Genomic DNA, 26,491 nt, shown 5'->3' on the forward strand with positions numbered 1-26,491 from the left:
TGGAATGTTTTATTGCAGTTCTGTGTACTCTTAAAAAACTGTTTCTCTATTCTATCAGTTGTTGTTTTAATATCTTTTGTTTTTCAATATCTATTTAAAGAAAGACAAGAATGGGGCTACAAATACACTGAAGTAAAGATTACTAACATTAAAAGGATCTCCCTAATAAACAAAATCCATTGATCTAAAAGACATATTGTACAGAGACAATTTTTTTTTTGATTTTATCAAGGCAATGGGCTTAAGTGACTTGCCCATGGTCACACAGCTAAATATTAAGTGTCTGAAGTTGGATTTCAAATCAGTTCCTCCTGATTCTAGGACCAGTGCTCTATCCACTGTGACACCTAGATGCTCCCCAAATTACTAACTTTTATAGAAGAAAATTTTAAATTTTTAGCTTTTCAGAAGGTAACTTTAAAAACCTGAATACAGGGAATAACTGAACAAATTGTGGTACGTGATGTAATGAAATAGTATTGTTCAATAAGAAATGATGAATAGGCAGATCTCAGAAAAATCTGGAAAGATTTACATAAATCAATGCTGAGTGAAGTGAGCAGAACTAGAACAACATTGTTCATGGTATCAGCAATATTGTGTGATGATCAATGATGATAAACTTCTCAGCAATACAGTGATCAAACACAATTCTAAAAAACTTGTGATGGAAAATGCTATCCATATTCAGAGAAAAAATTATGGAATCTAAATGCAGACCAAAGCATATTATTTTCTCCTTTCTCATGGTTTTTCCCCTTTTGTTCTGATCCTTCTTTCACAACATGACTAAAATGGAAATGTGTTTAACATGATCATTCATGTATAAACCTTTATCAGATCATTTGCTGTCTTGGGAAGAAAGGAGGGAAAGGAAAATATTTTACAAAAACGAATGCTGAAAACTATTTCTACATATATTTGGAAAAATACTTATTACGATAAAAAACCTCAATGTATAATGAAAAAAAGATAAGAGCAGGGAGTTCCTGGAAATGAAGGGAGATTAGAGGAAAATTGTAAAATTCAAAATAAATAAATAAATTACTTTTTAAAAAAAGAAAAATGGAAGAAAAAAGTTATAGAGGGTTGAATCAATGAAATATATTAAATAACTAAAAAATAAATTGAAGAGATAAGTGATGCACAGGATCAAAGGGGAATAAATAAGAATATAGAAAATAATGTAACTAGTCATTTAGGTTGATTGTTGACACAAAAGTAAGACCCAAGATGGCATGAGAAAGGAGAGGATAAGAGGGAATATGTAGGAAGTTGTATCTGAGTTAGAAAATTGCAACAAGGATCTGGGCTTACTGAAGAAGGTGCAGAGTGATGCTTAAAGAGAGAAACTGTTGAGCAATGGCTGAATGAAAGTCTAGAAGTTACAGAGAAGAACAGGACTTCTTTATAAAATGTACTTGGGACTGAAGAAAGAGCTAGAAATAGGGGTCTTATGGAGAAAGCTAGGTTTATGTAAGCTCAAGATACTGGAGTTTAAAAGGAAGAGATCTGGGATGAATCATAATTTATTAATGATAGAATTTACTTTGTAGGGGTATTGTAAGAAAGCTCTTGTAAAACCTGAAGAATTATATAAATGTAAACTATTATGATTGCTATATGAAAGGTACAATCTTCTACTACTAACTCTCTACAAGCAAATTTTTTTCTAGTCAGGGTGCTAATAAAGACTAAGTAAATAAGGGCTGCTAGGTGGTGCAGTGGATAAAGCACCGGTCCTGGAGTCAGGAGTACCTGGGTTCAAATCCGGTCTCAGACATGTAATAATTACCCAGCTGTGTGGCCTTGGGCAAGCCATTAACCCCATTTGCCTTGCAAAAAAAAACCTAAAAAAAAAGACTAAGTAAATGAAAGTACAATTAAGAATATGTAAGTATTAACAATATATTATAACAATATATTAACAAATATAATCAAAATTCAAACTGTAATTATATTATTATATTAATATAAATATAATTCAATCTCATTATAGAGTATAACCTTTAATGCATGACTAGTAATTAGCTTATTAAAAATAATGGACCAAATTAAATGAAAAGGAAGAATCAGAAACTAGGTGAAGAATCTTAAACTACATGGTAACTAATCTTGGGCAATAAATATCAAAAATTTTCACAACCTTTACAAGAATATAAGAAAGGCACTCTCTTAACCCAAAAGCTTAATCATATTAAACAAGGATTTCCAATACACGGCATACTATATTCTGGTCTTTGTTTTCCTTTATTTTGGGGGGGGTAATAAAATCACCTCTAGTTCCAAATGAAGGAACTTATGACCCATAAAACAATAAACAAAATTTTATAGATGCCTTCATGCTATGCTAGGAAATATAAGTGTCCAACACTGAAAGTGGATTGCTCAAGTAGTAAAATGAGTCGAAAAGAAAAGCTAAATCTACAAATCATAGGATCATAGTTTTAGAACTTATTTTAAAGATGAAGTATGACCCATAAAGTTAAATGATTTTTCCCTAAGTCTAAAGGTAGAGAACAGAAAACTAGTTAGTCAGGTTCTCTGTCTTGCTATTCAGCATTTCCTTCCATTGGATCACAATGTCCAACAAAGCAATGAATTAAATGTAGGGATTATTGTCTTCTTTATATAGTTGGTCCTTTACTTTGGCAAAACACTCAGGGCTTTGGGTGAAGCAGTGGCAATAAAGAAATCTTTCTGGTATTTACAGTAATAAACCCATATCAAAGATAGATAAAAATATCTTATTATATAATGCGAGATCATTTTAATATTGGGGCTTTAACACATCAGTTATGTTTAAGAAGTGGGTAACCAAAGAATAATAACACTATCATTTTCTAGCATTGTTGTTAAAATTTTTTATTTTAAATTTTTTATATACTAAATTATACAAATATAAACATTTCCACATACAGAGGAAGAAATTTAAAGACTGAATATATTACCTTCTCAATCTAAATTCTGCACCCATTTCGATTTTATCTTGGTAAAGGGTGTGAGATGTTGGTCTAAGCCTAATTTCTGCCATACCATCTTCTAGTTTTCCCAGAAGTTTTTAATCGAAGAGTGAATTCTTATCCCAGGAGCTGGAATCTTTGAATTTATTAAATAGTAGATTACTATAGTTATTTTCTGCAGTCTCTTCTGCACTTAATCTATTCCACCAATCCACCAACTCTATTTCTTAGCCAGTACCAAACAGTTTTGATGACTGATACTTTATAACATAATTTTAGGTCTGGTATGGCTAGGCTGCCTTCCTTTGCATTTTTTTCATTAATTCCCTTGATATTCTTGACCTTTGTTTCTTCATATGAATTTAGTTCTATTTTAAGGGGGGGGGAAGCTAGAAAGCTCACTAAAGCAACTTTTTTGGAAAGATTTTATTTACTTTGAATTTTACAATTTTCTCCCTAATCTTGCTTCCCTCCCCCTACACTCCACACAAAGCAGTCTGTTGGTTAAAGTAATTTTTTGAAAGCTTGATTGGTATGGCACTAAATAAGCAATTTAATTTGGGCAGAATTGTAATCTTTATTTTATATTAGCTAAGCCTAAGTAATTGACAATTTTACTACTTATTTAGATCTTATTTTATTTGTGTGAAAAGTGTTTTATAGTTTTCTTAAAGTTTCTGCATCTGCTTTGGCAGGTAGACTTCCAAGTATTTTATGTTGTCTGAAGTTATTTTAAATGGGAATTCTTTTTTCTGTCTTTTGCTGTTGTTTCTTGTTAGTAATATATAGAAATGCTGAGGATTATGTGGGTTTATTTTATATCCTGCAAGTTTGCTAAAGCTGCTAATTGTTTCTAAGTAGATTTTTAGCTAATTTTCTAGGGTTCTCCAAAGAATAAAATTCTAATTCCTTCAATTTCTTTTTCTTCTCTTATTGATAAAGCTAACATTTCTAATGCAATATTGAAAAATAGTGGGGATGACAGGCATCCTTATTTCAAACTTGATCTTATTAGGTATGCTTCTAATTTATCCCCATGACAGACAATGCTTGATGGTTTCAGATAGATATTGTTTATCATTTTAAGAAACATTCTATTTATTCCTATGCTCTCTAGGGCACCCATAGCAATAAGGACTGAATATGAAACCAGGAAGATGTTGTATGCAGTTTTCTAAAGTATGTACTGAGTTTGATGAACTAATTTGAAAATTTTCCTGTTTCTTTATCTCACTGAACTATATTCTACTCTCTTCTGAGTATTTTAATTTTCTTTACTGACACAATTTTCCTTCCTTCCTTTTTCTTTTAAATAACACTATTACTAGTTCTGTCCTCCTCCTCTCACACCCCAATCATTTTTAACAGGTAAGTATAGTCAAATAAATAATCCACATGCTGGTCATCTACAAAATGTCATATTCTGCACCTTAAGTGCAGGAAGTGGAAGTGGAAAAGCATACTTCTCTCATTGGTCAAAACAATAACAGCTTGTATTTATTCAAAACTTTAAGAACTGAAAAGCACTTTATAAATATTATCTCATTTTATTCTCACAACAACCCTGGGAGTTAGGTAATATTATAATTCCCATTTTACAGGTGAGAAAAAAGGAGAAGAGAAAGGTTAAGCCATTTGTCCAGGTTAGCAAGAATCTGAATCTGGATTTAAACTCAGGTCCTCCTGACTAGTGCTCTATTTATTAAACTTCTAGGAGCCTGTCCTCTCAAGTTGTGATCACTCAATGAAGTTAGACTTCTTAGTCTTACAAAATGTTTTCTTTATATTTTTGTTGATAGTTTATAAATTGTTCTCCTTGATCCTCTCATTTCACTCCGTATCAGTTCATACAAATCTTCTCTAGGGTACTCCTTTATTATTTATTACAGTACAATAATATTTCTTTACATTCACCTACCAAATTTATTCAGTTAATCCTCAATTGATGAGAATTGCCATTACCAATTCTTTGTTACAAGCAATAGTGTTGCTGTTAATGTTTCTGAACATAGGAGTCTTTTTTTCTCTTTATACAATCATTTTAGGGGAATATGTTTAGTATTGCTGTGATATGCACAATTTAGCAATTCTGAGTGAGTGTGAGTCCAATTGCTGTCCAGAATGGTTTAGTTCATAATACCATCAGCAGGGGCAGCTAGGTGGTACAGTGGATAGAGCTCTGCCTTTGGAGTCAGGAGGACCTGAGTTCAAATCCCATCTCAGACAATAATTACCTAGCTGTGTGATCTTGGGCAATCACTTAACCCCATTGCCTGGCAAAAAACAAACAAACAAAAAAACTAAAACAATGCCAGCAACAGTGTGCCTGTCTTTTTATGGTTCTTTTCCTTTTTTGGTCATTTGTGGCAACTAGATACATGTGATATATAGGAACTTAAGAGTTGTTTATTATTTGTGTTTCTCATTATTAATGAGGTGAAGCATTTTTTCTTGTGGTTGTTGATATTTTTCTTTTTTTTAAAGAAGCAAAACACTTAATGAGCAGTCACTTAACCTCATTACCTTGCAAAAGCAGCAACAACAAAAAGCAAAACAAAATAAAATTCCATAATTCCAGCAACAGTGCACCTGTCTTCTCATGGTCCTACCAATAGCTGTCCTTTTCCTTTTTTGTTCATTTGCGGCAAATAGATGAATGTGATATAGGAACTTAAGGGTTATTATTTGTATTTCTCTTATTTTTTTTTTTTTTAGTTTTTGCAGGCAAGGGGGTTAAGTGGCTTGCCCAAGGCCACACAGCTAGGTAATTATTAAGTGTCTGAGGCCGGATTTGAACGCAGGTACTCCTGACTCCAGGGTTGGTGCTCTATCCACTGCACCACTTAGCCGCCCCTATTATTATTAATGGAATGAAGAATTTTTTCTTGTGGCTATTGATATTTTTTCCTTCCTTTTTTGAGAAGCAGTTACTTAGGGGAAGCTAAGTGGCACAGAAGATAGAACAGCAGCCCTGGAATCAGGAGGACCTGAGATCAAATTTGACCTCAGATACTTAATTTCCTAGCTATGTGACCTTGGGCAAATCACTTAACCTCATTACCTTGCCCCACAAAAAGAGAGAGAGAAGGTACTTATAAACCTTTGTTCATTTATATATTGTGGAATGGATATTATTTTCATATATTTGAATCAGTTCCCTATGTTGGATATATCAGATTTTTATGAAAACTCTGATTTTAATTGTATTGATTTTCTTTATGCAAAATGTTTTTAAATTTATGAAATTAAAATGTTCATTTTATTTCTTGTGACTCTCTCCTTATCCCTTGTTTATTCAGAAACTCTTTCCCTATTCACAGTCTTATAAAAGGATCTCCTTTCCTGCTGTTCATATAAACATTTCTGTCTACATCATACAACCATAGCATCTGGGTCTACTTATCTGAGGAATCAGGGCCTCGCTAACTTGTATCACAAATCACCACACCTTGTCCTACTGACTAGACACTTATGAAGCCAAAAGAGACATGTCTATATATCCGCTGTATGCTTGTTGCATATCCTTGCTGTATTAGGGTAAAGTAAACCTATTGTTTACTTTGTTGGCATAAATTCAACCTCATAATGGAGTATAACTTTTTTTTTTTAGGTTTTTGCAAGGTAAATGGGGTTAAGTGGCTTGCCCAAGCCCACACAGCTAGGTAATTATTAAGTGTATGAGCCCGGATTTGAACCCAGGTACTCCTGACTCCAGGGCCGGTGCTTTATCCACTACGCCACCTAGCCACCCCGAGTAAAACTTCTAAGATATGTAAGTAACAATCTCTACCATCACTGCCCATTCAAAACCACTTTTACTGCTTCCAAACTAGTCCCCTAGTTGTCCACCACCATCAATCAAAGGAGCAAATTTGCTGTTGTGAAGAGCCACTGTCAACCAGGTGTCAACAGGGTATAAGCCCAAGAAATGAAAAAACAGCAGTGTTCCTCTGACAATCAACCCTACCAACTTGCTTGTCTCCATAGTCATTTTCAGGGAAGCAATCATTATGGAGATGTGAAAGGTGAATTGTTTTTCAGCAACCTAAACTCTATAAAAACAGGAAAAAAAGTTTTTCTTTTACACTGTTACTGATTAACAGTAGACAGGGTTTTATCAATGGAAATTAATTTAAAGAAGATACACACACACATACACACACACACACAATCATCTACTTGCTTTAGGTACATTGTCCCTCCATGTGAACTTCTTGAGAAGAGAGTCTGACCTGCTTTCTATTTGTACTGAACAGTTCCTAAAAAGTATAAGTGTATTTTTCTTATACTTTCATTCACTTTATGCTTTAGTTTCTTCATAAAGAGCTTCGCCAGTTTTTGTATTTCATAAAGGCTAAAGTCTATAGTTTCTTCCTCTGACTTGTCTAGTTTCTCCTGTTCTAGTTAACATTACCCATATCTGCATCATACAATGACTAAGATCCCTTGCTCCCTATTTTTTGAATAATATATAACAAGGCAATTAATTATTTTTTGGATATTTGATAGAATCAACATACAAATCCATCTGTTCCTCATTCCCCTCTTTTTGGGGTTCTAAGATTGGGACACGCAAATTTTTTATATTTTTTGGTTCTGCTTATTTTACATTCTATAAATTCATCTACTGAATTTAAGTATTGGTTTAGTGGCACATACAAGGCAAAACAATTTCCAATAATTCTTTTAATTTCTACATAAATGATTCTGAAATTTCCTCTTTTTTATATAAGCAATTTATCTTCTTTTTGAAACAGATAGTAGTTTATTTTTCAAAACATACTGATGGGGTAGCTAGGTGGCGTAGTGGATAAAGCACCGGCCCTGGAGTCAGGAGGACCAGAGCTCAAATCTGACCTCAGACAGTTAATAATTACCTAGCTGTGTGACCTTGGGACAAGTCACTTAACCCCACTGCCTTGCAACAAAACAAAAAACACCACTTTTAGCAAGTTATTTTTTATTTTAAATTTTGTTAATCTCTTCTTTTATTTACATATTTCAAATTTGTTTTATTTGTATATCCAACTTACTTGATCTGTTCTTTCCCTCTTCTAAAGATGAAAATTGTTTGGAGAAGTAAATTTTTACCTCAAGAATGATATTTTGTTCTTACTCTCTTTAATTAAATTATCATTTCTATAATTTGTTCTTTCAGTCACCATTTCTTTCAGATAAAAGGCCAATAAGATTGACTTCATTATTTAAAGAACTATTACAGAATATAATTTTGTGTTATAGTCAGTGAAGTTTTGATTAATATTTTTGCTTTTTGCATTTATTTATCAAATTCTTATGCTCTGGCACCTGGTCAAGTCAGTATTTCAACTGATCTTCATTATCACTAGATCAAATACTAATTGCTATAAGCTGATTGTTCCCCAACTTGTTAATGCCCTATTTAAACCATGGTACCTAGAATGAACATTACACTCAATTAAAGTAAAACAAGGAGAAAATAAAGTGAAATTTTGTACTATTTCATTACATTAGATTCAACACAATATTCTAGACTATCAAGATACTTCTGGATCCTGACTCTTTCATGCAATGGATTAACTATTCCTTCTAGTTTTGTGTCATCAGCAAATTTAATGAACAGTCTAAGCTACAAATTTATCTAACTACATATATGTTTAATGCATATTACTCCATCTTCTTCATAAGATTAGTATGAGATACTTTTATCAAAAGCTTTGCTAAATTATAGAAACATTATGTCCACAACATGTCCTTCATTTAAATGTAGCCTATATAAGCTCTGAGGCAATATCATTCAAACTCTAATGCCCATAAATGAATTTTATGTCTCCAGTATTTGACTATATCTTGTCCCAACCTCTACCCCTACACTCAGGGCTCTACAAGTCAAGTTGATTTTTCTAATTCTAAAGATTCAGAATTCCACTGGTACACTTTCTACTCCTGAACTGAGATTATCAATTTTTATTAAATTCAATTTAACAATCCTGCAAAAAAGGGAAATCTAGTATGGCACGATTTATTCCAAATGAAGTTAAGGTAGCTATTCATTATCATATTTCTCATTCGGGAAATCCACCAACCAGAAATTTCCCAGGAATTAAATTCAAGTTCAGTCACAGATTCAAAAAGGAAATGTATTGCCTTAAGAATTTATGAATCCAGGGAAGCTAGGTAGTGCAATTGTAAAGCATCAGTCCTGAACTCAGGAGGACCTGAGTTCAAATCCGGCCATAGACACTTAATAATTACCTAGCTGTGTGACCTTGGGCAAGTCACTTAACCCCACTGCCTTGCAAAAATTAAAAAAAGAAATCTAGCAAAAAAAGAATTTATGAATCCAATTCAACAAATATTTGAATACCTATTACAATGTGGTCTCCATTTTGAAAAATGATCAAAAAGCATGATTAGGCAGTTTTTTTAAAGAATAGAAGCCTAGCTATTAATAGTCATAAGAAAAAGTATGTTCCAAATCACTAATAATTATAGAAATACAAAATTAAAATCACTCTAAGGTTTAAGTATATTGGTAGATGACAGAAGTAAAATGATAAATGAGGGACTACAGAAATATGGGCATCCTAATGTATTATTGATGGATCTGTGAATTGGTCAGGCCATGTACTAGAAAATAGACAATGTAGAACCTTGCCCCCAAAATATCACTAAACTGTACAATGCCCTTTGACCTGGGTAATTGCTGAACAAATCAATATTAAGAATATAATGGAGTTTTATTGACTCATAAGAAATGATGAAATGGATGGTTTCAAGGAACCTAGGATGATGACCTTCTTCAATGCAGAACCAAGTGAATAGAACCAACAGAATAATTTATATATTTATCAACAGCATTATAAAGAAAAACAGCTTTAAAAGATATAAGAATTTTGATCAATGTATGATCAAATTCTGTAAATCTGGCACAGAAGCAATTACTGAAGATACAGAATGAGATATGCATTTTTGGAATTAACCAATACAGAATGTTTTGTCTTGCCTTTGTTTGAATATTTCTTGATGTCTCATGAAGTCATTAGTTTCTAGCTGGTCAATTCTAATATTCCTGGAGTTATTTTCTAAGGTTTTGCACTTCACTTCCCAAGATGTTTAGTCTTTCATATAGTTATTTCTTTTCCCATTTTTTCCTTTGTCACTCTCATTTTAAAAAATCATTTTAAGGCTTTATTTTAAATCTCTTGCTTTATGTCTTCTAGGAATTGCTATTAAAATTGTACCCAAACTTCATTTTGTTTTGTATCTCTGCAGAAATTTGGAAGTTCTTTTCTTCTGGGTTTGTTTCTTGAGTTTCAGGTTCCTTTCTTTGTTAGCTCATTCTTTTAAGACTACTTTTTTTAGGTTTTTGCAAGGCAAATAGGGTTAAATGGCTTGTCCAAGGCCACACAGCTAGGTAATTATTAAGTGTCTGAGACCGGATTTGAACCCAGGTACTCCTGACTGCAAGGCCAGTGCTTTATCCACTATGCCACCTGGCTGCCCCAAGACTACTTCTTAAATTTGTAATTTATGTGTTGGGGCAGAGTTCAGCATGCTTCTGTGGAGAGAATATCTGAGCTGAACTTCTCAAGTTCTTTTGTTGTTTTAATGGGATACTGAGTGTTACAATAGATACGGAACTCTGAATGGGGACCTTTCAGTTATTAGTGCTTCAAATGATGTAATTTAGGGTGAAGTCTGTTCACTGTCTTTTTGGTATGAGCTCGGTGTTTTCTTATCCCAGGTATAGACCTAAGTAAGATGGTCGATTTGTCCATTTTTGGAAATTTCAATAGATTGTTGCTGAACTCAGACACTTTGCTTGGGAGGATCTGAAGGTTCAGAGTGACTGAACTACAAACTTTCCTTTGGTCTAGAATTCCTGTCTTACTTATTCTAATACAGGCTTCATCCTAGACTAGAGAGGCTAAAACAGTCCCTCCCTCTGCCCCTAGGATCAAAACTAGTTACTGTTTGCCTCTGAACTTACTCCATAATCATGACATAGCTAAGGTCCCCAGATTGTAACTACTCCTTTCTGTCATCCCTTGGTGTAGATTCCCTCTTTGGTGCGCCCTGGTTCTGTGACCTGGAATTGGTTAGGGAATGAAAGACCAGCCAGGTGACAAATGGCATCCATTCCCACATCCTGTGCTAGTTCAGGATCCCTTGGGACATTTTTCTGCTCTGGTGCTTCCTACCTGCCTGCCATAAAGTATGGTCTTCTTTTAGTTCCTGAGCACAGGAATATTCCTGGCCTTATGTCATCAGTATCCATACACCTGTCTGTTTTGTTTTGATCTGGGATGGAAAAATAATTTACTATGTTTTTTTTCCTTGAACTTTTTAATCAAGATTTGGTCTGGTAAATTTCCTATATGTTTATGAAGAAGTTATGTTTTATCAATGGGGGATGTCAATAGCAAGGGAGAGAAAACAGTGTTTGTTAATAAGTTTGTTTTTTAAAGGAATCCCAAATGGATAACATGTAGAGAAATTATGTAAATAAAATATTGATAGAAAACAATTCATATAGATAAAATGTGAGAGTTTTAATATAATGAAAGCTCAGCAACTGAGACAACAGCATATTATAATGGTGATAAAAAATAAGGTAAGAAATCAGATGTTCTGTTTATTCATTCAGTTATATCCATCTGTTCATTATCTTGTATACCATATTTTCCATGGGGTTTTACTGACATAGACACTGTAGTAATTTGCCATTTTCTTTCTTTTTTTAAAAAAATTTAAAAAAATGTGTTTAAGACAATGAGGTTATGATGTGCCCAAGGTTACACAGCCAGGCAATAATTAAGTACCTGAGGCTAGATTTGAACTCTGGTACTACTGATTTCTAGGCCGGTGCTCTATCCACTGTGCCACCTAACTGCCCCTGGTTTGCCATTTTCTTGCCAATGCCTAGTCATACAGCCAATATCTGAGGTCAGGTTTGAATAATCATAAATTTTATTATCACACAATCTAAAACAGTGGGAAGGTTCTTAAATGACACCAAGTCTAACCAATCCTCACAGATGCTCAATCTTTTGTTAAGATATCTAAAGGATATCTCCTGAAGCAGTCTTTTACATAGCTCTAATTTTAAGAAGTTTTTTTTCCCCTTACATCATACCTAAATCTCCTCTTTAGATTCCAACAATTTATTTCAGACCTTCTCTCTATTCCCTAGCACCACAATATGGTCAAGCAAAATAAATATAATTCTTCTGCTATGTAAAAGGAGTCATGTGAGGCAGCTAGGTGGCTATCCAGTGCTTGGAGTCAGGAAGACCAGAGTTCAAATCTTACCTCAGATATTCACTAGCTATGTGACCAGGGCAAGTCAATTAATCTTTTGCCTGCCTCAGTAGTCACAACTGTAAAATAGGGTATAAAGCAGTACCTATATCACAGTATTGTTGTGAGGCTCAAATTATATTATTTGTAAAGCACTTAGTAAGAGGTGTCTGGCACATAGCGTACTTCCTTTTCTCCTCAAACCTTTCCCTGAAAACATTTACAATACCCAAATGCATTATTATATCTCCCAGTCTTCTCTTCTTCCAGATAAGTTCTTCTATTTCCTTTAACATGCATGACACATTCTTTTTTTTGAAAGTTATAAAATAAAGTTTATTCTGTAATACTTTATCATAATGAATTCCATCTCTTTGGTAAAAATAAACTTTAAAAACCATTTTAATTAACAGAGATTAGATAAAAAGCTAAATACTTTAAAATTGTTTTTAAAATGAGCAAAATACTTGGAACTGAAAATAGGTTCACTCATAACTGGTCATCTACTGGCAGAGTTATTCTGCAGTCCAGAACATTCCTTATGCTACATTAGAAAACAGGATTAAGAAATAATCTAACTCAAATTGCTTTTCTACATTTTTACTTTAAATAAATAACAATAACAATGAATTGGCAATTATAAATTGTTTCAGATTACTATATGATGGCAACATAATACTTTAAAATTAAGTACTTTAGCTTACTTAAGTACTTTATCTATTTATATTTATTTTGATAATGGTACTGGCAGTTAGATACAAAGAATGTGCTTTAAAAATAATGGCAGGTACAATGTTTAAAATAGTCTACTTTTCCTGTCAAACATTTTGACTAAATCATTATTAACAAATTTGAGTAAGCTTTGCTTTAGGCAAAGCTTTTCCTTTCCAATCTAACAAAAAATGCTTGAGATGTTGCAAATCAGAAAGCCTTATTATTTCAACAGATTCTATAGTCTCCACAAAATAATACAAAGTTGCAGCAGAATTCCAGACAACAATCTTCCAAGCTTTGTGAAGCATCCACATTCTTTAGTCCTTTCATTATCCTTTCACCTTCTTTTAGATGAACTCCAATTTATCTTTCTTTACTAAAATGCGGTGCTCAGAAGAAACCACAGTAAATGAAATACTAGATTGTGATCTGAATAAGGAAGACTATAATGGCACCAATCCTTCCTATAATAATCATAATCAAAGCTATATTTACATTGTATTTCATAGTTTGCAAAGCATTTACTTATATTAATAGCTTTGATTCTCATAATAATCCTCATTTTACAGATGAAAAACTAAGGCTGAGAAAGATCAAGTGACTTGCCCAGGATTACAGTTAGTGAGTGAGACAGAATCTGAACTCTGATCTTCCTGATTCCAGGTTCCACACCTTAACAACTGTGTTGATTACATTTAAGATAGTTTTCAACATTCATTTTTCTAAGATTTTAGTTTCAAATTTTTCTCCTTTTGTCCCTCCTAAGACAGCAAGCAATCTGCTAAAGGTTTTCCATGTAAGTATAATTCGACATTGGTCATGGTGTGAAAGAAGAAACAAAACAAAAGGGAAAAATCACAGAAAGGAAAAACTAAAAACAAAAAACAAAGTGAAAATGGTATGCTTTGATCTGAATTCAGATTCCATAGTTCTTTCTCTGGATGTGAATGGCATTTTCTATCATGTATCTTTTGGAATTGTCTTGGATCACTGAGATACTGCTGAGAAGTTGATTATCACATAATTTTGCTGTTACCATGTATAATATTCACCTGTTTCTCACTTACTCAGCATCAATTTGTCTAATTGGGAATTTTCAGGAAATCAATTTGGAATTATGTCAAAAGGGCAATGAAACTGTGTATAACCTTTGATCCAGCAATACCACTAGGTTTATATGCCAAAAAGATCATTAAAAAGGGAAAAGGACTTCTATGTAGAAAAATATTTATAGAAAAAATATTTATAGAAGCTATTTTTTGTGGTGGCAAAGAACTAGAAAATGAGTGGATATCCATTAATTGAGGAATGGCTTAACAAGTTGTTCTTATTGTGCAATAAGAAATGACAAGCAAGGAGATTTCAAACAACCTGGAAAGACTTACATGTATTGATGCAAAATGAAGTGAGCTAAACCAGGAGAACATTCTTCATGATGAAAACAACATTGCACGATGATCAAATAATTGACTTATTTGATTGACTAGCAATATAATCCAAGACAAGTCTAAGACTCATAAAAAATTCTATCTATAACCAGAGGAAAAAACTGATGGAGTCTAATAAGAATTGAAGCATTCTATTTTCACTTTTTCCCCCCATGTTTTTTCCCCTTTTATTCTGCTTCTCCTTTCACAACATAATGAACATAGATACATTTAACGTGTTTGTAATATATAACCTATATTAAAATTGCTTGCCATCTTAGGGAAAGGGGAGAGAGAAAATTTGAAACTCAATATAAAAATGAATGTAAAAAAATAGAATAAAATACTACCTACACCAGTAAAAAAGACTCTAAATTATAGCTAAGTTTCCAGTTTTCATCAGAAGAGAGAGCCTCTTCAATGAGTTACCTCCATTAATGGAATATTATAGGTTCAGACCTCAAAACAAAATAAATTTACATAACCAAAATGCAACCCAAATATTAACTTACCATGTGGCTTTGAACTTGTAGCTGAATATGGGGACACTGCAATTGGTGATTTTCTATTTATTCCCTGAGTCTCATCACATACATTCTGATTAACTGATAAGTTAGTCTTGCTTGATGGGCATGGAGATGAAACTATAATAATCTTTGGAGAGGAACTGCTACCTGAGAAAGAACAGAATAAATGGGTTGTAAATCATTTCAGCAACAGTCAAAACAAAAACAGTCATTTAGTCATGGTAATGTCAAAATATTTTTATGAGACACTGTTTTCCAAGAATAGCAAGGAGGTTATACCCTGAGCTTGGCATAACAACAATCCTTTGCAATCACTCTCTGGATAATTGTAGCCTAAGGAAAAATCCAAAAATCTTTACCCAGAACCAGGTGTTCTCTGATCTCAGGCAAAAAACTGCTGTATCCATGTTCTGGTCATGAAGCCCAGTTATGAATCAAACTTGTCTCATTGATACTGTTATCCTTTATTGTCAGGGGTACAACTCGAGGAGTAGCCATTGGTCTAAGTATTGAAATTTGCCACCACTGGTCCCCATCAAATGTGTCTAGTTTCCCACTATGCTTGAAAGCAGTTTCTCTCACTCTAGAAATAAACTTTTTTGGTCTCTGCACTCTTGTTCTTGCCTGCTCTGTCTCTTGAGCTCTAGCCTCCACAGGTTAAGAGGTACAGTCCAGTTCACAGTAGAGAAATTCAATAATTTGATGTTAAGCTATCAGAATACAAAAGCTCAAAAAACTTAAAGAAATATATCTCATATATACTGCCTTTTGAAAAGAATTTTCTTCATAAAGATTCCATTCCCATATTAATGATCTAAGTATTCTGAAGACCTCAAAAATAATATCCTAATATACTACGATAAATGAAGATTATTATACACATTTTTGAGACAATGTGAAAGATGGAAAAAATGAAATACTGAAGTTGATGCAGTTGATATAAAATGTTTCAGATAATAGAAGATTGCATGGAATATGCCAGCCTCTAAGACCCTAATCTATATGAAAATCTTTCCTTTCTTAGCTCTCCAACAGTCTTCAAAATACCCAGCCTATATAGCCAGTTAGTTACTATATAGTCAGAAATCAAATGAACAAAGCAGGAAGATAAAGGGAAATTCCTTTTTTTTTGAAACATACCATATATTACTTTTTTCCACCAAATAAACAGAGAAGTAGTTTCCACACAATATTCAATGACAGGTAAAGACAGTATATATAAAATAAATTTTGGAAATTATTTTAAATAATTAAGACTAAAATGTTCTAAAAAGCAGGACTGAGAAAGAAATGAGAAATAAGAGAGGAAAGTTGTTAAATGCAGCTGCTGACCTTGCCTGATCCTAAAGCTATGAATTACTGGTGGGTGATCAAAACTAGTTAAAAGAGGTCTGTTGAAAACCATTAAAAATGTTAAATGAAAACATCATATAGAGCTACTTGACATTGATCCCAACTGATTTTTAAGACTGAAGCAGGTCGAAATCAGTTTCCAGATTGTGGTACCTGGAGCCTGAGCCAGCAGTTTGGACCAGATGACATCACATCCCTGCAGCTTCCTGGACTTTCACTAAGGACCTTCAGTTATTAAGCAAAATAACTTACACAAAAGAGGCTATACCTACCAAGATCTCTCTCCACGTTAAAATATATTTAACTCTAGCACCCTAATGCTGTGTGGTGACCCCCGGTTGCAATATCCTTGACTCCATTCAAGATTCTAGTTTTTGTTACTTGGTAGTCTTTATTTCATGTTGACATTTCAAATAGATTTAGTTTTAATTTTTAAAAAAATTACAAGGAGAATTCTCCTTTTTAGACTCATATTAGAATAAGTTCATTTTTAGTATTGGGGTCAAAACCCACAAATTTGTTCCAGGCATAAAATATATACATTCACAAAAACAAATCCATAAAATGAGATGTCTGCCTTTGCAAAAAAATGAAAAATAAATCTGATACTTAAGTAAAAAAATTAAACAGCTCCATATAAAAAGTCCTCAGATCATTCACAATAAAGATTCCCTTTAAATCAACCTGATTACTAAGTGGCTGTTAAAAGCAATACTTTCATTCTGAAGTTCATCACTGCAAAATTATAATCTGTTACATTATAAGTAACAATGAAAAATATATTTACAAATCCTTTGTTAGTTCAGCAATTTCCCTTCATTCAGTTAGGCATCAATTTCCACTAAGACTGTGTTCCTGAGTCCTTTTCTCTTCTTTTTGAAATTTCATCTATTTTCAAGGTCTCTATACAGATGACTTAAAAATAAGCAAATAAAGTTTTAAGCTCTCATCTAAACTCTAACATCATGCCAACTGCCCACTTTCAACTAAATTCTGTTTCCCTATGTTGTGACCAGTCCTTTGATTCATAAAATTTGTTTCTTGAAAGGGAGGGAAGAAAATAAATTGTGTGAAGAAAAAGGAGCAAAGCAACTTGCAAAAGTTGCAATGTCTCTTTTGAAGATGAAAAGAATTTTCACTGAGAGGGGGAAGAAAATTATGTGCAAAAATCCCTATTCTAAAATACAACTGTGAAGAAATAGTTTTCCCATTAAAATAACAGAACTTTATCAACAAGAGGCGATTCTTTGTAAGAAAAGAAAGGGAAAGAGGAAATTTGAGTGAAGAAAAATTAAAAGATATTGATAAAAATCATTTAAAAATTAAAAATAAAAACAAGTATGAGTGGTACAGGCCATTCAGAGGGTCAGATAGAAATGAGAAGTGTTAAAGTAGAGATATGACTGAGACAACATAGTGTATTCCCCCAAACTCATTTACATGTAACTGCTTTTAAAGAGGTTAAGACTCATAAGTGAACAAATCAAATAAATATTTGCAACTGTAGGAATATTAAGGATGGTTGGTTTTATAACTGAAAGTAGGATTTAATGAGTTTTGTATAACTAGAGAGAAGTCACTTGCTACAAGAAGGATTTGTTGCCATTTAGAAGCAGCGACAAGAAGAAAGGAAGCAACAGGACCAGGAAAGAAAGCAGTGAGTTATTTGAAAAGACACCAGTGGAAACAGTCAGCTGATGGACTTGGAAGTCTTCTTACAGTAGAAAGATCTCTTTTTGATGGGTTATTTACTGGACAAAAGTTGAAGTCGTTTAAAGCAATTGTTCTTTAGGACCATCCAGAGTTTGTGAATGGTGAAGTCTCTAAAGAGATATATCTGAGGGGCAGCTAGGTGGCACATAGGATAGAACACTGACCCTGGAGTCAGGAGTACCTGAATTTAAATCTGGGGGGGGTGGGCTTTGCTATAAACATAGATTGACTGTACATAAGAGTAATCTGTTGAGTTGACTGGGCTTGTTTGCCTTGAGAGTCAACCTGAGGTCCTTAGCTGTGATTTCTACACTATTTAGATGCTGATACATGATTGAATGAGAGAATCCTGTGGAATGAAGAGTGTGCGTTCAGCAAGTTCATTGTCTGCATTGTCCAAACTGAGTTTTGCTGTTTCCTTAAGGGAACCCTATAATTATAATAGCATAATACTTTTACAGGGGTCAAATATAATTATCAATTAAAAGAACTTATTCCTATATCCAAGTGAAAAAAGAATTAAAGGACAACAGAAAGTGAGGACCAGAAGGGGAATTAGCAAAGAAGGGCCTTCAGATGCAAAAGTATTCCTGAAAAGACCAGAGACATCAAGAATAGAAATCTAGAGTTGTAAATTGACCCAAGCATACAAGTTATTTTCATCCTGTTCTTCCCAACTAAGGTTCTGTAACTATGTTCCTATTATCCCCCCCCCCCCATTGGAAGAGTATGATCCTAGTTTATGTGTGGATCTTATTATTTTTATTACTGAATTTCCTTTATTTTGAATAACTATGAAGTTAAAATATTTTCTGCTATTGCCTTGTCATTTAGGACATATTTTATGTTTCAGAATTCACATATGAGGACTCAGGATCAACAGTAACAAACAATACAAGTGAATTTTCTGCCTAATCCCCACCTTGGACCCAAAGAAAGTTTCAATCACAAGGAAACATGATGCAGGTCCATATCTGAGAACTCTCTAGTTCTGCTAGTTAGGGCAAGAAATTCAAAGGGTGGGCCACATTGATTACATCGATGCAGCACTACAGGTGGAAGGCACTATCATTCTCCACATTATCTAGGAATGCAATTTTTAAAAATATTCTTATATGAATTCCATTCCATATGAGTGAATGGAAAAAAGCATTTTTATGTGATTATTAGGTGCCAAGCACTTGTAATAGTTAAGTAGATAGTAGATATTATAGACTGAAGAAGCTATTCACTAATCAAAGATAGGAAAATATGTTACTTTCAAAATGCTAAATACTAGAATTTGTATAGCTTTAATATTCTTCCACACTAGAAATACAGGGATAATTATATTCCAAGTTAGAAAGGGGTTTTTCCTTCTTGTCTTGTAACATATTCAGTAATTCTTTACTCAATTTATCCTACCAGAGGTAGCAAAAGGCAGGATAACAGAATTTTCTATTCAACTCTACTATTCTGAGTCCACAAAAGTTAGGATCATACTAATATTTTCTAGAACTCAATATCCCAAGAACATTTCTTAGAAATGTGACACTATCTAATGAGATTTGTACAGGTTGTCTACAAAAGTTACTTCTCATGCTACAAAAATTTTTTAAACACTTGGTATTCTGAGGAATATCACAACTTCATACTGCAGTTTTTGATCAATCTGAGAATATCAAGAACTGACACTGTGTTATCTTAGTTTTGAAGAACAAAGAGCAATTTATAATTCTACATAAGGTTTTAGCTAAGGATCTGGGAGGGTCTTTGAGGCCATCTAGTCTGACACTTCATTTTATAGATGAAGAATTTAAACAGGAATAATGGAGAGCAGGAGAATTTGAATCAATATTCCCAGCTTCAAAACTTTTTTTAACTATACTACACCACATAACAACCTGGAATCAGAAAATATTATATCCAACCCACAAGAAACTTCAGATTATCCAATCAGGAAGTATCAAACTCTGAACCAAAACCAGAATAAAACATAACTAGGAAATGTTTTTAGCAAAATAAATAAATATGCAAGATAGATTATCTTAACCTGAAATCTGGTTCCATTTGAGTTTGACTTCACTCTTAACTTAAAATCAATATGCCACCTGGAATCTGGTTCCAATTGAGTTTGACATCACTAATCTTATTCGACCTTCTTTTAGATGAAAGAAAATTGATGACAGTGGTCACATGATTTCCCCAGTGTTTCAAGGACAGTCTCTGAGTTCAAATGCAGTACTCTTTCTACTGCACTAGATTATGACTTTTTAAATTTTGAGTGTTTAATGTTTGTTTATTGATTTAGGAACAAAAAGATTAACATGAACACCTTCTCCATTCTGATCAACAGCACCAATGTGTCTCTCAATCTCTCAGGGAAGTTCCGTAAGAAGAAACTGGCTTAGAAAGTAGGTTCAATATTACTTACATTATTACTACTATGAGGCAGCTAGGTGGCGCAGTGGATACAGTAACTGGCACTGGAGTCCAGAGGACCTGAATTCAAATCCAGCCTCAGACACTTAATAATTACCTTGCTGTGTGATCTTTGGCAAATTACTTAATCTTACTGCCTTGCAAAAAAATAAATAAATAAAAACAAGAACAACATTCCTACAAGATTTTTCTAGAAGCAAAGATGACAGAATTCAATCATAAAGAATCATTAGGTATGTGCATATGGTCATGTATATAAACATATACATGTATTACTACTGGTATTGTCCAGTTGTTTCAGGCATATCTGATTCCTCATGACCCCATTTAGAGTTTTCTTGGCAAAGATGTTTGAGTGGTTTGCTATTTCCTTCTCCAGTTCTTATTACAGAAGAGGAATCTAATAAAACAGTGTTAAATGACTTGCCCAAAGTCATACAGCTAGGAAATGTTTGAGATCAGATTTGAAATCAGGTTTTCCAGATTCCAAGCCTAGCATTCTATCCTCTGCATCATCTAGCTGGTCCAAATATGTGTGCATGTATGCATACGGATATATGTGGGTGTGAGTATAGGTGTGCATTTATAAAAACACAAGGAGAAAGAGGCAATGTGGCATAACTGAGTTGGTCTGAGACAGAAGACCTATGTTCAATTCTACCTATATGAAATATACTGGCTACGTGACTTTGGGCAAGTCAATTAGCCTCACATGCTCTGTGTGTGTGTGTGTGTGTGTGTGTGTGTGTGTGTGTGTATGAATGCAAAACTTAGAAAATTATAGATATACATGCATAGATATATTTGTATATGCATGAATATATACTTATGACAACATGGTGTTACAGTGAATAGAGCTCTAGACTTGGAGTAAGGATTACATTTGGAATACAAAATGCATGGAGGATAACTTGAAATAAAAATAAATATACTAAGAGAATTCTAGATAATCAATTAAAGAACTACATTAAATAACAATTATAGCAAAGATGCAAGATATAAAATAAGACCATATAAATCATCAATATTGCCAACAAAGCCCAAAAAAAGATTAAAAACAAAAATTCCACTTAAAATGACTTTAAAAACAATATAAAATACTTGGAAGTCTACTTGCCAAGATAAACTCAGTAACTATAAGAGCAATTACTAACACTTTTTACACAAGTCAGATCTAAATAACTGCAAAAAAAAAAGCATCTGCTCATGTCTAGGTCACGTCAATATCATAAAAGACAATTCAACCAGAATTAATTTACTTATTATATGCCTTGCCAATAAAATTATCAAAAATTATTTCATAGAACTAGCAAAATAACAAAATTCATCTGGAAGAACAAAAGGTCAAGATAAGGAAGGGTATTAATGAAAACAAATGTGAAAGTAGATGGCCTAACCATACCAGATCTCAAACTATTTTATAAAGCGCTAATCATCGAAACAATCTCGTACTAAGAAGTAGATGGATCAGTGGGAAAAAAGACCCAAATACAGTGAGGTTGCTAAACTCAACAACTTGAGGTTTTGTAATAAAAATTCACTGACAAAAACTGCTGCAAAAACTGGAAGTCATTTGGCAGAAAATAGGTATAGACCACCATCTTATAAAATTTACATAAGATCAAAATGATTTAGATGAAGAAAGATACCATAAGTAAGTTAAGACAGTATGGAATAGTTCACCTATGAGATCAAAAGAAAAGTTTAGGACAACCAGGAGATAAAGAGCATATTGAGATCCATAAAATGTATTATTTTATTCATATTAAATTAAAAAAAGATTTTGCACAAATAAAACCAATGCAACCAGGATCAAAAGGAAAACAGAAATCTGGGGAGAAATTTTTGATAGCAAGTATCTCTGAAAAAGGCTTCATTTCTGAAATATATAGAGAAGTGAATCAAATGTATAAGAATACATGTCATTCCTCAAATGGTAAAAAAGATATGAACAGGTAGTTTTCAGATGAAGAAATTAAAACTCTCTATGATCATATGGGGGAAAAATGCTCTAAATCAGTATTGATTAGATTAAGACAAATGAAAACAACTCTAAAGTATCACCTCATACCTATCAGATTGGCTAACATGACAAAAGAGGAAAATGATAAATATCAGAGGAGATGTGGGAAAATTGGGACAGACACTAATGCACCTTTGGTGAATTATAAGCTGATCCAATCACTTTGGGGAACAATTTAAAATTATGCCCAAAGATCCATCTTTAAATCAAGCAATACCATTACTAGGTCTATGTCACAAAGAATTTTTTTTAATTTATTTTTTATTCTCATTTTGTACAAATTTTTTTTACATTAATAAAATATTCTTGCTTATAAGTAAACAAAATACCCCTCCTCCCCCATGAATATAGATAGACTTGCTTGGGCAAAAAAAGTAAAGGGGAAAGAAAAAAATTAAAATAAAAAAATAATAGTAATAATTGTAGGTATGGCCAGGTGGCGCAATGGACGAAGCACCAGCCCTGGAGCCATGAGCACCCGAGTCCATATCCAGCCTCGTAAACCCAACACTCACACAGCCGTGTAACATGCAAGACACCCGATCCACACTGCCCTGCAAAAACCAAAAGAAAAAAGAAAAAAAAAAGACCCAAAATAAAATAAAATAGTAATAATAGTAGGGGTGGCTGGGTGGCAGACAGAGCATTGGCCCTTGAGCCAGGAGCACCTGGGTCCAAATCTGGCCCCAGGCAGGCCATCCAGCCCCACTTGCCCTGCACCCTCCCCCAAATAATCATAACAAAAAATGTGCTTCAGTCTTTGTTCCAACACCAACAACTCTGTCATGGGTGGATCTCATTCTTTATGATAAGTCCATCACAAAAGTTATTTCCATATTTTTCCACCATTGCCATTGCTGATCACAACTCCCTCCTTTCTTATTTCTCCACTACCATGTACTCTATTTTCTCTCTCCTTTCACTCTGACTCTGCTGTACGGTTGCTGAGTGGTGCAGCAGAAAGATCTCTGGTCCTGAGGCCAAGAAGCCCTGAGCCCCCATACCACCCCTTAGGCCCAGAATCCACCTGGCCCTGTGGTCCTGGGCAGGCCTTCCAATCCCAGCCCCTCGCAAGAAGTAAGAAAGAAAATGCATTATATCTGACCAGTCACCCACCATGGTCCATCCTCTCCTCCTTTATTCACATCCCCACTCCTTCCCCTGCTCCCCCCTCTTTTCTTCTTACTCCAGTTGTCTATACCCCATTGAGTATATTTGCTGTTTCCTCTCCTAGCCATCTCTGATGAGAGCAAAGGTTCCCTCATTCCCCCTTGCCTCCCCACTTCCATATCATTGCAATAGCTCATTGTAATAAAAAAAATCTTATGTGAAATATCTTGGACTATTCCCCCTCTCCTTTTTCTTTCTCCCATTCCATTTCCCTTTTTTTTCTGACTCCATTTTTACACCATATTTTATCTTTGAGTTCAGCTTTCTCCTGTGCTTCAACTATAAAAGCTCTCTCTACCTGCTCTATTCACTGAGAAGGTTCATATGAATATTATCAGTATCATTTTTCTATACATGCAGTTCATCCTCATTAAGTCCCTCATATTTCCCCCCTCTCCTCCAATCTCCATGCTTCACCTGGGTCCTGTATCTGAAGATCAAACCTTCTGTTCAGCTCTGGCCATTCCAAAAGGAACATTTGAAATTCCCCTGGTTTATTGAAAGTCCATCTTTTTCCCTGGAAGAGGACATTCAGCCTTGCTGGGTAGTTCATTCTTGGCTGCATTCTAAGCTCTTTTGCCTTCTGGTATATTGTATTCCAAGCGCTAGGAGCTTCCAATGTAGCTGCTGCTAAGTCCTGTGTGATCCTGACTGCAGCTCCATGATATTTGAACTGTGTCCTTCTGGCTGCTTGTAATATTTTCTCTTTGACTTGGGAGTTCTGGAACTTGGCTATAATATTCCTAGGGGTTGGTTTTTGGGGATCTCTTTCTCTGGGGGATCAGTGGATTCTCTCCATTTCTATTTTGCCCTCTGCTTCTAGAATATCAGGGCAATTTTCCTGTAGTAATTCTTTGAAAATGATGTCAAGGCTCTTTTCCTGATCATGACTTTCAGGTATTCCAATAACTTTTAAATTATCTTTCCTAAGTCTGTTTTCCATATCAGTTGTTTTTTCAATGAGATATTTCACATTTTCTTCTAATTTTTCATTTTTTTTTTTTTTTTGGTTTTGAAGTATTGATTCCTGATTTCTGTTAAATTCATCAATCTCCCTGAATTCTATTCTTTGTCTGAAGGATTTGTTCTCCTCAGAGAGTTTTCTTATCTCTTTTTCCATCTGGCCAATTTTTCTTTTTAAAGCATTCTTCTCCTCAATAACTTTTTGAATTGTTTTATCCATTTGCCCTAAACTGGTTTTTGGCATGCTATTTTCTTCAGCATTTTTTTGGATTTCCTTGACTAAGCTGCTGACTTCATTTTCATGTTTTTCCTGCCTCTCTCTCCTTTCTTTTCCCATTTTTTCTTCCAACTCCCTCATTTGCTTTTCAAAGTCTTTTCTGAGTTCTGTCATAGCCTGAGCCCAATTTCTGTTTTTCTTGGAGTCTTTAGATGCAGGAGCTTGTGCTTCCTGATCTTCAGACTGAGTATTTTGATCCTTCTTGGGCTCATTTTCAAAATATTTCTCAATAGTCTTCCTTTTGTTTCTTTGCTTGCTCATTTTCCCAGCCTGGGCCTGGTTTGGGGGTGCTTCCTGAGCTTTTGGGACACTCCCACAAGGGTCTCAGTGTGTGAGGCTCTGTCCTCCCTCTTGGTCTGTGAATGACCATAAGCACCTCCCTCTGCCACGGGGCTGAGGTGGGGGGGGGGGCCTGCTGCTCTTGGGGGCGGGGCTAGACTGCAATCAGGATCTGAATGTGGTCAGAGCCCCAGAGTCCTGTTCCAGGGGCAGAGGACAGAGCTCTGCAGTCTCTCTTCACTCCCCTCCCTCAGCTCAATCAAGAATTTTTTTTAAAAAAACATGAAAGGATTTATTTATACAAAAATATTTATTACAACTCTTTTTATGGAGGCAAAGAATTGGAAATTAAATGGATATCCATCAACTGAGAAAATAGCTGAACAAATTGTCTATGATTCCAACGAGATACTATTGTACTACAAGAAAAGACAAATGGGATGATTTTAGAAAAACTTGAAATCACTTACATGAAAATGACAGAGCAGAACCAGTAATAGTAATATTATGTTCAACTTTGAATAACTTAGCTATTCTCGGCAAAACAATGATCCAACAGAATTCTAAAGGATTCTTTTGAAAAATGTTATCCACTTTCAGAAAAAAAAACTGAAGGAAGTCTAAATGCAGATTGAAGCATGTTTTTTTTTTCATTTTATTTTTTGGTCATATTTTATTTTTGATCTGTATTTTCTTTCAAAACATGACTAAAATATATTTTTTTGCATAACTGAACACACATGACCTATTTCAAGAAGGGAGGAGAGAATTTCAGACAATATAAGATATCTGGGAGTCTACCTGTCAAGGCAGACTCAGAAACTTAAAAACACTTCTCACACAAATAAAATCAAATTTAATCGACTGGGCCAATATCAACTGCTCATGAATAGGCCAAGCAAAAATAATTAAAAATGACAATTCTACCAAAATTATACTACTTGTTTGCTGCCCTACCAATAAAAATTCCAATTACTTTAATGAGTTAGAAAAAATTTTAAGTAAATTCATAGGGAGAAATAGAAAGTCAAGAATTTCCAAGGATTCAATGAAAAAAATGTACAAAATGTGGTGATTTAGCCTTACCAGATCTAAAATTATTATAAAGCAGCAGTTATCAAAACTGTCTGGTATTGGCTAAGAAATAAAGTGGTGGATCAGTAAAATAGAATAGGTGCACTAGGAGGAAATGATTACAGTAATGTATTATTTGATAAACCCAAAGAGTTCAGCTATTAGGATTAAAAACTCTATCTTCCACAAAAACTATTGGGAAAATTGGAAGTTAGTATGAAAGAAACTTGGATTAGACAATACTTCACACCCTATAACAAGATAAGATCAAAATGGATAAAGGACTCAGACATAAAAAAAAAACA

General features: G+C 34.0%; 1 protein-coding gene across 3 annotated transcripts in view; it reads right to left on the reverse strand.

The window, feature by feature from the left end:
* The window catches only part of FGD4 (FYVE, RhoGEF and PH domain containing 4), a 292,080-nt gene that overhangs the window by 129,061 nt on the left and 136,528 nt on the right, over window positions 1–26,491 (reverse strand). For 2 of the 3 annotated variants that reach the window (XM_074194757.1, XM_074194756.1), the window contains exon 2: window positions 14,899–15,060. In XM_074194757.1, the coding sequence (XP_074050858.1) occupies window positions 14,899–15,060 (162 nt within the window). Of the gene's footprint in view, window positions 1–2,951; window positions 3,100–14,898; window positions 15,061–26,491 lie in introns of those variants that run through there. The other variant, XM_074194758.1, reaches the window with a different exon arrangement.

The sequence above is a fragment of the Macrotis lagotis genome, chromosome 7 (assembly GCF_037893015.1).
Source record: "Macrotis lagotis isolate mMagLag1 chromosome 7, bilby.v1.9.chrom.fasta, whole genome shotgun sequence".
Classification (NCBI taxonomy): Eukaryota; Metazoa; Chordata; class Mammalia; order Peramelemorphia; family Peramelidae; genus Macrotis; species Macrotis lagotis.